At 41.1% G+C, this 14,998-nt stretch overlaps 1 protein-coding gene across 2 annotated transcripts in view; it reads right to left on the reverse strand.

Moving 5' to 3' along the window:
- The window catches only part of LOC110533823 (teneurin-1), a 185,944-nt gene that overhangs the window by 117,044 nt on the left and 53,902 nt on the right, over positions 1-14,998 (reverse strand). For both annotated transcript variants that reach the window (XM_036990211.1, XM_036990210.1), the window contains exon 3: positions 6,116-6,361. In XM_036990211.1, the coding sequence (XP_036846106.1) occupies positions 6,116-6,361 (246 nt within the window). The remainder of the gene's footprint in view (positions 1-6,115; positions 6,362-14,998) is intronic.

Genomic DNA, 14,998 nt, shown 5'->3' on the forward strand with positions numbered 1-14,998 from the left:
TATAATTCACTGTATCACAATTCCAGTGGGTCAGAAGTTTACATACACTAAGTAGACTGTGCATTAAAACAGCTTGGAAAATTCCAGAAAATGATGTCATGGCGTTAGAAGCTTATGCTAGGCTAATTGACATAATTTGAGTCAATTGTGTACCTGTGGATTTATTTCAAGGCCTACCATTAAACTCAGTGCCTCTTTGCTTGACATCATGGGAAAATCAACAGAAATCAGCCAAGACCTTGGAAGAAATATTGTAGACCTCCACAAGTCTGGTTCATCCTTGGGAGCAATTTCCAAATGCCTGAAGGTACCACATTTATCTGTACAAACAATAGTACGCAAGTACACGGCTCAAAAAAATAAAGGGAACACTAAAATAACACATCCTAGATCTGAATGAATGAAATATTCTTATTAAATACGTTTTTCTGTACATCGTTGAATGTGCTGACAACAAAATCACACAAAAATTATCAATGGAAATCAAATGTATCAACCCATGGAGGTCTGGATTTGGAGTCACACTCAAAATTAAAGTGGAAAACCACACTACAGGCTGATCCAACTTTGATGTAATGTCCTTAAAACAAGTCAAAATGAGGCTCAGTAGTGTGTGTGGCCTCCACGTGCCTGTATGACCTCCCTACAACGCCTGGGCATGCTCCTGATGAGGTGGCGGATGGTCTCCTGAGGGATCTCCTCCCAGACCTGGACTAAAGCATCTGCCAAGTCCTGGACAGTCTGTGGTGCAACGTGGCGGATGGAGCGAGACATGATGTCCCAGATGTGCTCAATTGGATTCAGGTCTGGCGAACGGGAGGGCCAGTTCATAGCATCAATGCCTTCCTCTTGCAGGAACTGCTGACACACTCCAGCCGCATGAGGTCTAGCATTGTCTTGCATTAGGAGGAACCCAGGGCCAACCACACCAGCATATGGTCTCACAAGGGGTCTGAGGATCTCATCTCAGTCAGGCTACCTCTGGCGAGCACATGGAGGGCTGTGCGGCCCCCCAAAGAAATGCCACCCCACACCATGACTGACCCACCGCCAAACCGGTCATGCTGGAGGATGTTGCAGGCAGCAGAACGTTCTCCACGGCGTCTCCAGACTGTCACGTCTGTCACATGTGCTCAGTGTGAACCTGCTTTCATCTGTGAAGAGCACAGGGCGCCAGTGGCGAATTTTCCAATCTTGGTGTTCTCTGGCAAATGCCAAACGTCCTGCACGGTGTTAAGCACAACCCCCACCTGTGGACGTCGGGCCCTCATACCACCCTCGTGTAGTCTGTTTCTGACCGTTTGAGCAGACACATGCACATTTGTGCCCTGCTGGAGGTCATTTTGCAGGGCTCTGGCAGTGCTCCTCCGTGCACAAAGGCGGAGGTAGCGGTCCTGCTGCTGGGTTGTTGCCCTCCTACGGCCTCCTCCACGTCTCCTGATATACTGGCCTGTCTCCTGGTAGCGCCTCCATGCTCTGGACACTACGCTGATAGACACAGCAAACCTTCTTGCCACATCTCGCATTGATGTGCCATCCTGGATGAGCTGCACTACCTGAGCCACTTGTGTGGGTTGTAGACTCCGTCTCATGCTACCACTAGAGTGAAAGCACCGCCAGCATTCAAAAGTGACCAAAACATCAGCCAGGAAGCATAGGAGCTGAGAAGTGGTCTGTGGTCCCCACCTGCAGAACCACTCCTTTATTGGGGGTGTCTTGCTAATTGCCTATAATTTCCACCTGTTGTCTATTCCATTTGCACAACAGCATGTGAAATTTATTGTCAATCAGTGTTGCTTCCTAAGTGGACAGTTTGATTTCACAGAAGTGTGATTGACTTGGAGTTACATTGTGTTGTTTAAGTGTTCCCTTTATTTTTTTGAGCAGTGTATAAACACCATGGGACCACGAAGCCGTCATACCGCTCAGGAAGGAGACACGTTCTGTCTCCTAGAGATTAACATACTTTGGTGCGAAAAGTGAAAATCAATCCCAGAAAACAGCAAAGGACCTCGTGAAGATGCGGGAGGAAACAGGTACAAAAGTATCTATATCCACAGTAAAATGAGTCCTATATTGACAAAACCTGAAAGGCCGCTCAGCAAGTAAGAAGCCACTGCTCCAAAACCGCCATAAAAAAGCCAGACTACGGTTTGCAACTGCACATGGGGACAAAGATTGTACTTTTTGGAGAAATGTCCTCCGGTCTGATGAAACTGTTTGGCCATATTGACCATCGTTATGTTTGGAGGAAAAAGGGGGAGGCTTGCAAGTCGTGGAACATAATCCCAACCGTGAAGCAAGGGAGTGGCAGCATCATGTTGTGGAGGTGCTTTGCTGCAGGAGGGACTGGTGCACTTCACAAAATAGATGGCTGCATGAGGGAGGAAAATTATGTGGATATATTGAAGCAACATCTCAAGACATCAGTCAAGAAGTTAAAGCTTGGTCACAAATGGGTCTTCCAAATGGACAATGACCCCAAGCATACTTCCAAAGTTGTGGCAAAATGGCTTAAGGACAACAAAATCAGGGTATTGGAGTGGCCATCACAAAGCCCTGACCTCAATCCTATAGAGAATTTGTGGGCAGAACTGAAAAAGCGTGTGAAAGCAAGGAGGCCTACAAACCTGACTCAGTTACACCAGCTCTGTCAGGTAGGAATGGGCCAAAATTCACCCAACTTATTGTGGGAAGCTTGTGGAAGGCTACCCGAAACGTTTGACAATGCTACCAAATACTAATTGAGTGTATGTAAACTTCTGACCCCCTGGGAATGTGATGAAAGAAATAAAAGCTGAAAAAAATCACTCTACTATTATTCTGACATTTCACACTCTTAAAATAAAGTGGTGATCCTAACTGACCTAAGACAGGGAATTTTTACTAGGATTAAATGTCAGGAATTGTGAAAAACTGAGTTGAAAGGTATTTGGCTAAGGTGTATGTAAACTTCCGACTTCAACTGTACATGTGCATCATCCTTTAACGGGTGATGGTTTTACAATATTTATACTGTCTGTTACCCTCCAGCTATTTAACCAATCACATCGAAACATTCAGTGAACATGAATAAACATAAGTAGTTATAATGCATGAACTGTATTGATAAAAGAGGAATAAATTAATAGATAAGTACAAAAATATACATATAAGGCCACAGTATAAAACTTGAACTTTTGAAACATGGGGTAAAATTGTTGTTGGCAAATCATTCCTTTTCAATCCATGAATGACTGAGTGAGTTTTGCTACTGGGAGCTGAATCCAGGAGATGCATTAACGTGTAATCTGTCACAAAGTCTCACTTTCCAAACAAGGAGATATTGATCGGATGGGAACCTTTTCTTTCACTAATTCTGTTTGCACAGAGTTTTGGCTTCAGCTCTGAATTTTCCAGAAACTTAAAAAATACTAAACACTATGGTAGTTCATGGGACGGGGAGAGCATATAGATTGGTGTGACTGCTATAACTGACATCTGTGGAAATCTGGGTTCATGCAAGGTAATAGATACACAGTGAATATGACTCAAGATGGACTTTTTGTACAGCTATTTTAGTTGCTTCACATTCTCAATATTTCATAGGGTCTGCCTGTCATGTAGTTAGCCATCCATCAGAGAGTCATACTGTTCATAACATGAAAGTGTCAATGTGCTACTACTTCTCCATTACTAAGGTACATTCTGATTTCTAACACTGCTGGCCATGTTCTCCAGGGTATAACCTCAACATAAGGAGAGGACAACCTCACACAGGCATGTGACAGCCACAATGTGGCCTCATCCATCAATGGCTGACGTTAGATATTGTTTTGTTTTTTTTCTGAAGGGGAACAGAAGCCTAGAACGAAGGGGAGGTTTTATGGCAATCAACCAAAGGTGCTGCATGATACATGACCGGAATATGCAAATACACCGTGTAGCCTGACCATAGCAGATTTTCAAATCTCACTTCCAAACCCTGAAGGAACTGGGCAAAGCACTGCTAGCAAATAAACACTAGGGGCACATTTCATGTAACAATAATCTAATTGACAGACCTTTATGTGAGGCCATATGAACATGTGGTTATAGAATGACACGTTTACGACCTGTACTGTATAGTGGAGATGTTCCAGAATGATTTAGGACTTTCTACACAATGAAAATGCCTCCCTATATAAAATTACTCCATCCCAAATCAAAGAAAAACAAGAAGCCTTGTCATTCAGTTGCAATAACATTCATCCTTAGCCTTCATGCTTGTCTATGGTACATACTGTAGAATCAATTTCTACACTCATCCACAGTGGTTTTACATCCATGGTAATCCTTTAGAGAACAATAGTAGTTTTTACATAAACTGTGAAATACCGGGAGAGAACAGAGTACTGTGACAGCAAGTAGTCAAAATATAACAAGAGCAATTGGTTTCTTCCAAGGGAGTATTGTGGTCAGTTCAGTTCAGAGTAAACTGATAAATACTGCATTAAGAAATAGTGATAATGTTTTTTTTACATGGGGGGAGGAATAGCATAAGATACTATAATAGTGAGGAGCCAAGATATTTACTGAGGGAGGGAGGGAGGTAAACTGCTTCTGAACTTCCCTCTGCGCTGATGCTCATTAAAATTGCAGATCACATCCCTCATCAGCGCCATGCCAGTTCAAAACACCAGCCTGCGCTTCCTTTCCATTGGACTGTCAGTCTTAACAGATCAGCAGGAGACAGGGACGGTAAGAGAGAGACAAGGCCCACCATTTTCCCGCTACAAACACAGCCATCTCACAGCAATTGTATTCCCCAGAGTGATAATCCTTCTGGCAGAGAATAAATAAATGCTGAGGGACATTCTTCCACAGATAAAGATAATAAGGCAACAACAATGACAACATTGTCTCCAAACGACCTCTGAGATTAATGTGGTCATGCCTCCCAACAGATATATAATATTCACAAATGCACATTTCTAGCAGGATAAATAGTTAATATGAAGGCTGAGGGAGTAAATATGAATGGCAGTAACATTGCATCACAGGGGACAGTCCCCTCCCGTCCAAAGCTCGCACCCTCAAACATAAAAATCTGCACCAGCTTTTTAATAATGTTCTCTGGTGATGCTCTATTTCTTCAAATGTTCCCACAAAATGGCATACTGCACAAATCTCATACAACAGCAATTTTGGACAAACCTTCAACATAACAAGATGATAGAAATCATATCATTAAATTGATGTGTGGTCTCATCCAAATAGGTAGATTTAGTTTTCACAGATATTGAAGCCCTGAAATGGGTAACTAACGCTGCTGTCTCATTTGGTATTCTGAATAGACCTCAACAAGAAAAACGAGGCTGCTACAGACTCACCCCTTTTTCTCTCATTAGACTTGACCCTGGAAAAGGTGCCTCACACAAACAACAAACTTAATTTCACACTAACTGTATGCCTCTCACTGAAGAGTGTGCATACTGAATTAAGAGCGTGACATCCCTGATACAAATATCACTTCTCTTGACGATCAATAGACTGAGCCTGCTCTTTGCTTGCTTTTATTACCCACTGAATGAATCCCTGGGTCTCCTAGATAAATACATACCCCCAAAATCATTCTATTCCTCTTGTTGCCAAGGGGCATGCAATGATCAGGAGTAATAATGTTTTCTCAGAATAACAACCTTTTCTGTGATTATGTGAATAAAGCACAGACTGCAGTACACACTGTCATACTGTAGTAGTGTAGATCCCAATGCCTTAAGGACCTTGCAAAAGGTTACACCTAACACCTGCAATAGTGGTCACTATGGAGTTCTTGGGTTGGCATCTTGGGTTGGCATCATGGACAGATTTGGTGGACAACATACCATTTGGCTGAAAGTGTTTAGCTTTACTTCAGCTGGAACCATTTTCATTATTTTCATGGCAAAGTGATGGAAATTAGTCTGATTTATAGGTACCTATTGAGCAAAGCTCAATACTATGTACAGTACAGCATAGAACTGGTCATAAACAAAAAACGAGCTACTTGTTTAAGACATTTTGATTAAATGGTAAGAACACACAGACAGTGGCATATGCAGGTAGGTGATGTATAACCCCTTGCTGTTGCATTCCCCAGACCGGGTGGTCTTACCGTTCTCTCCATCTGACTTCCTCTCCTGCTCAGTGTCGGTGAGCGACAGGACAGAGTTGGCTCTGCTGGACAGACATGAGCTGTGCTCTGATTTGATCTCCTGCATCCACAGTCTGAGGGCGTGGTCGGGCGAAGGCCCACCCTCCGTCTCTGTTTCCACATCAGAGCCCATGCCCAGCGGGTAGCCGTGCTGGGGGGCAGAGCGCAGTTCCGCCTGGTAACTGGGCCGTGCTAGTTGGTCCAGGTCTAGGACAGATGAAGGAAATAAAAAAATCAAGTCACACACTGTAATAGCTATATTTACTTATTTATTTTCATATCACTTTGAGTGTTTTATGGTGATACATAAGATAATGTATCAAAACAAACTATTATACACTACAGTATTATACACTACACTAAACTCACAACATTTTAAATAAGCGGGCACAGCAAGAGCCAAGAGAAAACTACTTTGTAAGCTACAGTACCTTGTATAACTGGTGGAATGATACAAATAGTAGAATAGATAATACTTTGGAATGTAATACTTTTTGTCTTTATTTCAACCTATTCATTCAAATTCACAAAAGACCTCTAAATGGCTCAACTTTAAACATCAATCTTTGAACAACCATCTAAAGAACATTCCCACTAAATAAGAAACAAAGACTGTTTCAATTCTAATAAAACCATCAGATAATTCATAGTGACATATGGTTTCAGGGAGGACATGCTGTGAAGTAAAGTGAGTTTTTCTCGTGCTAAGATCTCCCAAATAAGGCAGCGGAAAGATATATTTTTGGTGCTCACTTACATATCCCATGGGGAAGTGCTCACAACACAAAAATCGTTTCTAAGAGTCCGATTTTTTTTCAAAGAATACACTCTATAGGTATTACAGTATCCCCCATGTTGTCATACTCTATCAATTCAAAGGCAGCTGGTAGCATTGAAAGCAAATCTGCAAAGGCTGTTCTGGAGTGCAACATGTCATATTGTTGTCAGTGCACATCAGTGCATCATTTTCGAAACAATGTTAGGTCCTTATTTTCCTGAGAAATGTAACGATTACATAAAGATCTTGGGGAACAGAGCTATTTTAGAATAGAGATCTTTTACTATTGCACGTTGCTACCTACAGTACCAGTCAAAAGTTTGGACAAGGGTTTTTCTTTATTTTTTTACTATTCTCTACATTGCAGAATAATAGTGAATATATCAAAACTATGAATAACACATATAGAATCATGTAGTAACCATAAAAATACATTTTAAAATGTAGATTCTTCAAAGTAGCCACCCTTTGCCTTGATGACAGCTTTGTACACTCTAAGAATTCTCTCACCAAGCTTCACCTGGAATGCTTTTCTAACAGTCTTGAAGGAGTTCCCACATATGCTGAGCCCTTGTTGGCTGCTTTTCCTTCACTCTGAGGTCCAACTCATCCCAAACCATCTCAATTGGGTTGAGGTTGGGTGATTGTGGAGGCCAGGTCATCTGATGCAGCACTCCATCACTCTCGTTCTTGGTGAAAAAGCCCTTACACAGCCTGAAAGTGTGTTGGGTTCATTGTCCTGTTGAAAAACAAATGATAGTCCCACTAAGCGCAAGCCAGATGGGATGGCGTATTGCTACAGAATGCTGTGGTAGCAATGGTGGTTAAGTGTGCCTTGAATTCTAAATAAATCACTGACAGTGTCACCAGCAAAGCACCCCCACACCATCACACCTCCTCCTCCATGCTTCATGGTTGGATGTACACATGCAAAGGTTATCCATTCAGTCTCACAAAGACACGGGGGTTAGAACCACAAATCTCAAATTTGGACTCACCAGACCAAAGGACAGATTTCCACTGGTCTAATGTCCATTGCTCATGTTTTTTGCTCAAGCAAGTCTCTTCTTCTCATTGGTGTCCTTTAGGACTTTCTTTGCAGCAATTCAACCATGAAGGACTGATTCACACAGTCTCCTCTGAACAGTTGATGTTGAGATGTGTCTGTTACTTGAACTCCGTGAAGCATTTATTTGGGCTGCAATTTCTGAGGCTGGTAACTCTAATGATCTTATCCTCTTCAGCAGAGGTAACTCTGGGTCTTCCTTTCCTGTGGCTGTCCTCATGAGAGCCAGTTTTATCATAGTGCTTGATGGTTTTTGCGACTGCACTTGAAGAATGATGGACTGTCATTTATCTTTGCTTGTTTGAGCTGTTCTTGCTATTATATGGCATTTTACCAAATAGTGCTATCTTCTGTATACCACCCTACAAGTGATTAGCTCAAACGCATTAAGAAAGAAATTCCACAAATTAACTTTTAACAAGGCACAACTGTTAATTGAAATGCATTGCAGGTGACTACCTCATGAAGTTGGTTGAGAGAATGTCAAGAGTGTGCAAAGCTGTCATGAAGGCAAAGGGTGGCTACTTTGAAGAATCTGTTTAACACTTGTTTTGTTACTACATTATTCCATATATGTTATTTCATAGTTTTGATGTTTTCACTATTATTCTACAATGTAGAAAATAGTAAAAATAAATCTCAGTTTGGGTATTGGTTAGGCTACATTTAGGCTGTGGAAATGTTAGCTAAATTGAGGTGAGTGCTGCTCATGATAATCTTGCCTAGTTGGCTCATTTATTAGGACAATCAGAACATTTTGCCAGCATGTTAGTGTATGTACAGTGCATTTGCATTTTGTTAAATTACAGACTTAATCCCCAGTCCACCTGACTGTGCTGCTGCTCCAGTTTCAACTGTTCTGCCTTATTATTATTCGACCATGCTGGTCATTTATGAACATTTGAACATCTTGACCATGTTTTGTTATAATCTCCACCCGGCACAGCCAGAAGAGGACTGGCCACCCCACATAGCCTGGTTCCTCTCTAGGTTTCTTCCTAGGTTTTGGCCTTTCTAGGGAGTTTTTCCTAGCTACCGTGCTTCTACACCTGCATTGCTTGCTGTTTGGGGTTTTAGGCTGGGTTTCTGTACAGCACTTTGAGATATCAGCTGATGTACGAAGGGCTATATAAATACATTTGATTTGATTTGATTTTGATTAAAATAGATTAAACAGATTTTTTTTCCTCATCAATCTACACATAATACCCCATAATGACAAAACAAAACCATATTTTTTGACATTTTTGCACATTTTTAATACATCCCCCCGGGGATTACTCCAGACATTACTCATGATGCTTGACATTCAGGCCAAAGAGTTCAATCTTTGTTTCATCAGACCAGAGAATCTTGTTTCTAATGGTCTGAGAGTCTTTAGGTACCTTTTGGAAAACTCAAAGAGGGCTGTCATATGCCATTTACTGAGGAGTGGCTTCTGTCTGGCCACTCTACAATAAAGGCCTGATTGGTGGAGTGCTGCAGAGACGGTTGTCCTTCTGGAAGGTTCTCCCATCTCCACAAAGGAACTCTGGAGCTCTGTCAGAGTGACCATCGGGTTCTTGGTGACCTCCCTGACCAAGGCCCTTCTCCCCCGATTGCTCAGTTTGGCAGGGAGGCCAGCTCTTCTTCCATTTAAGAATGATAGAGGCCACTGTGTCCTTGGGGGCTTTCAATTTTGCAGACATGTTTTGGTACCCTTCCCCAGATCTTTGCCTCGACACAGTCCTGTCTCAGGGTCCTACGGACAATTCCTTTGACCTCATGACTTGTTTTTTTCTCTGACATGCACTGTCAACTGTGGGACCTTATATAGACAGGTGTGTGCCTTTCCAAATTATGTCCAATCAATTGAATTTACCACAGGTGGACTCAAGTTGTAGAGACAGGATGCACCTGAGCTCAATTTCGTGTCTCATAGCAAAGGGTCTGAATACTTATGTAAATAAGGTATTTCATTTTGTTTTATACATCTGAAAACATTTCTAAAAACATATTTTCCCTTTGTCATTATGGGGTATTGTGTGTAGATTGATGAGTAATTTGATGAGTAAGGCTGCAACTTAACAAAATATGGAAAAAGTCAAGGGGTCTGAATACTTTCCGAATACACTGTAGTTTAGGCCAAACAAGTGGATTATTTTGCTGTTCACTCGCAGTCGCTTAGTATCCTAGGCCGACCAAAAGCTTGCGACTTGTCTTAATCAATCAATTTTATTTTACTGAATCTCCATCTGTCTATTTGTGACTTCTCTGGCTGGGCAACCAAGTGGAGATTGTATAGCTCATCTATTTGTTTGCTCATCTATCACTGATTAGAAACATTTTGCATGCAATAATGTAGCCTAAATCAAGTGTAGGCCTATTATTTTGCGGTTCCACACGTTGCCATGACGCAAGTTATATTGTTATATGTCATTACATTCTTAGCCTACTATAAAATATGTGTGTTGACTGTGATCAGGGTAGTCTAAGTGTTTTGTCTGTTTAATTAACAAAATATCTATTGATTTCATGTGCATGGCGCACCCATGTAGCCTTTAGGCTGTCCAGACCAATAACATCATTAAACTCAAAATATGCCATATTAATTTGAAAATAACTTTAGTCTTGCAATGTTTCTTAGGACCTGCCTAAAATACATTTTTTAAAGTATTTCTTTGTGATGGTTTATATACAATGGATTTATTCAAATAGACGTCCAACCACATCGGCCCACATCTAACTCTGCTCCTAAACTTGCCTATAAGTGCACGGGAGATATAAAATGCTTATCCTGGCAAGAATGTGGTAAAAATGGGACTGTATGAATTGGGTTCTGTAAAGGGTATTAGTCGCTAGTCATTCAAAGTGGTTAGCTTCTTGCAAAATCAAGCTTCTCTTGGTAACAGCTGAGAATTCCACCCTGGATTAAGACCATTCTGTCTAATGTTTTATGTGTGCAGAAAACTGTGAGTAACATTTTTTTTGTTATTTGTATATCTTTGTGAGCTGTCTGTCCTGCAAATAGTTTGTCAGAGACCGTATACAATTTTTGCATGCACTTGTTAGCATTTAGCTAGCATCCGCTATGGGAATTTACAGGCATTGCTAACCTTCAGATTACAGTGGAGTATTCTGCATTTGAAAATAGCACCCATTATGTTCAATGCTGGTAATACTGTGTACCCCGGGATGGCACAAGGATGTTACAAAGGTATGAAAATCTGAATACCGGCCAAGCCGACATGATGCATCCTTGACTAGGCTACTAACGTTAGACAAAAATTCTAAAGTAACGTTTTCTCATATATGACAAAACTCCACGTTTTTGCTTATCTATTTCACACACATCCATGTGCTTTTATGAGGGAAAAAAGATATAGGATGTTTATAGAACATCATCAAACCTAATTCAGATAGGCTCATGGTATTGTTAGACAGCAGTAATGTACTGTAATTTGTTATCATTGCCAGGTGGCAATGCGGTGTGCTTGGAAACTTTTTGTAGGGGATCAAATCCCCTATGCGACATTTTTTTATTTATAGAAAAAACTTTCTCCTGCTGGTCCTCGATTCAAATAACACATATGTGACAAAGTAGATCATTTGAATAACGCATGAACAATGTTGTGCAGTTAAATGTACAAATACATGCAATATATGTAATACATGATTATTAGCAGTCTGTTTGTCTACAAGGCTGGAGAAAGACGCAGCTCCTCATTTAATGTATTCTTAACAAAGTAACACAATAAATGTAATTCTACATTACAAAGAAGAAGAAAAACTGTAAACTACAAAAATTATCAGGTGCTAGGCTCCCTACACTGAGAGCTATTTGACCAGTCACTCAAACATGTGATTTTAGTAACTTTGATTAGCAGAACGTGTTTCTTTGACACCTGTTAACAACAATTTCATGAAAAAGTGTTTGATCACATCCAAATACGTGAGTGTAACGTTCTTCGTCTTCCTCTGATGAGGAGTAAGAGAGATCGGACCAATTTTCAGCGTGGTAAGTGTCCATTTTAATAATACAAACTGAACACTACAAAATACAAAATAACAAAGTGAAACAAACGAAACGGTCCCGTGTGGTAACAAACACTGACACGGAAAATATTCACCCACAACTCAAAAGTGAAACCAGGCTACCTAAATATGGTTCTCAATCAGGGACAACGATAAACAGCTGCCTCCGATTGAGAACCATACCAGGCCAAACACAGAAATCTCAAAACATAGAAAAAGGAACATAGACAACCCACCCAACTCACGCCCTGACCATACTAAAACAAAGACATAATAAAAGAACTAAAGTCAGAACGTGACAGTGAACCTTTTTATTTGGCTGTTGTGGAATTTGTTACAGGAAATAATCATGCTGGTCATGTTAGCATAGGGCTATGTGTGCCATGTAATCTCAGGGGAAAAGCTAACATTGCATTTTCGGGAAAAGTTTAAGTCTAAGCAAGAGTTCATAAGTATAGATCCACTCAGTATAGAAGAAAAACTAACATCTCTTTTTCTCTCCATTGGATGTTCAGAAATTGGAGAGGCATTGTGGAAGTGTGTGGATGCTGTGAGTATTCTCACAGAATGAGGCGTTGGGAGCACCATCTGTTTTCACCACCTCCCGATCAGGGATGGCTGAACAGTGATTCCTCCAGTTACCTTTCAAGACGGAAAACAATACGATATCCTTCAAATAATTCAGAACTAAGAATACTAATCTTAACTCGCAAGCGTGGAAACTAAAAACACTTTCAGATTTCTAGGTCATTGTTGGAGGGACACAATTAGGCGAGTTTTGTTTTCACTTGAAAGAGCAGCAAAAATATTTAATGAAGCACTTACCTGGGAAAATTAGATACACTTCTCCCACGTCCGTTTTGCACCTACATACCAGCTGTGAAAAGTGTCTATGTGCATCCTTTTCAACAATACATTCACTTACACCAAAGTGGATGACGCATCCTATTTTATTCCTAATCTGTTCTGCACAGTTTGGTCAAATCATAACTTCCAACAGTAGCGGATCAATCTTTATCAACATTTACACTGCTGAGATCGAATTGACTTCACCTTAGAGATATTTATGATAAAGACTGGGTCACATAACTAAAAAACAATGAAATATAACAGAGTACCGTCACTTTACCCTTACACACAGACATGAACTGTACATTATCTAATTACATTTTCTTATCAAAACTAGATAAAAGTGTGACATACACTCAGTGGACAGTTTTTTAGGTACACCAGCGCATTAACGAAAATAGTTTGTTCCTACAGACAGTGAGTCACTGTCATGGCTCTCGTCGTAATGAGGATCGGACCAAAGCGCAGCGTTGTACGTGTTCCTGATTTTATTTGATCACAAAACACTCAAACAAAATAAACATGAGGGAAAACCGAAACAGTTCTGTAAGGTGCATAAACTATACAGAAAACAACTACCCACAAAACGCAGGTGGGAAAAAGGCTGCCTAAGTATGATTCCCAATCAGAGACAACGATAGACAGCAGTCCCTGATTGAGAACCATACCCGGCCAAAACATAGAAATAAAGAAACTAGAATGACCACCCTAGTCACACCCTGGCCTAACCAAAATAGAGAATAAAAGCCTCTCTATGGCCAGGGCGTGACAGTCACTTGGTCATGACTTGCTATATAAAGCAGGCAGACAGGCATCCAGTTACCGTTCGATTGAACGTTAAAATGGGAAAAAAGAGTGACCTAAGCGACTTTGAGCAGAAAATGGCCGGCGTCCTGCGCTTTTCATGCACGACAGTGTGTAGGGTATACAAAGACTGGTGCAAAACACAAAAAACATCCAGTCAGCTTCAGTTCTATGGGCGAAAACAGCTTGTTGATGAGAGGTCGAAGGAGAATGGCAAGAATCGTTCAAGCTAAAAGGCGTGCCACAAACAGGCAAATAACGGCACGGTACAACAGTGGTGTGAAGAACGGCATCTCAGAATGCACAACTCGTCGGTCCTTGTCACGGATGGGCTATTGCAGCAGACGACCAACAGGGTTCCACTCCTATCAGCTAAAAACAAGAAGAATCGGCTCCAGTGGGCACGCGATCACCAACACTGGACAATTGAGCAGTCGAAAAACATGGTCCGACGAATCCCGGATCCTGTTATGTCATGCTGAGTCAGGATTTGGCGTAAGCAGCAGAGTCCATGGCCCCAACCTGCCTGGTCTCAACGATACAGGCTGATGGTGGTGGTATAATGGTGTGCGGAACTATCCAGGCACACTGAGGAAAAGGGGGTCTGACTTGGTACTAGGTGGGTGTACCTAATAAACTGAGAACTAAGAGTAAAGGATTGCAGATTACCGAGGCCTGTTATACTGTATAGTGATTTCTTTCATTAAGTATTTCATACATTTATTGATCATTAAAAAAACAAACATTTTAGTTAAATTGTTTTAGCAACAGTTTCAATGGGTTTGTCTGGGCTGTACAATAATCTGGCGTAGATCAAAATCCTGTGTGACTAGACTAATATCAGTCTGTGGCCATGGTCTGTACTCAACACTGCGATGCGGCTTGCATATGGAGAGGGGTCGTCTTTCTTTAAACTGCTCTTGAGAATCCCTCACCAAGGTGACTTGCCTGACCTCACTCTCAAGTAATAATCTCTACACTAATTACGCCAGTCAGGAACCCATGTCCTTGACCAATTTCTTGTCAGTGAATACCTCTCTACAACCTCCTGCCCCTTAAAATCACAGCCGCGAAATGGAGGCAACAGTGAAAAATGGACACAAATGAGCATTGAAAATTTGGGATGGGAATTGCCAGGGACCTCATGTTACAATATTATCACGATACAATATTTATTGCGATTCTTACCATTCTATATGTATTGCGATTAGATGTTCAAAACATATTGCTCACTATATGTCTGCTTCAGAGAGACAAGAGAGAGACATAATAAAACCAGGTTTTGATCAGTCATGGAAATAAAAGTGATGAAAACATGTTGACTCACTATTTA

This window comes from Oncorhynchus mykiss, chromosome 10 (genome assembly GCF_013265735.2).
Source record: "Oncorhynchus mykiss isolate Arlee chromosome 10, USDA_OmykA_1.1, whole genome shotgun sequence".
Classification (NCBI taxonomy): domain Eukaryota; kingdom Metazoa; phylum Chordata; class Actinopteri; order Salmoniformes; family Salmonidae; genus Oncorhynchus; species Oncorhynchus mykiss.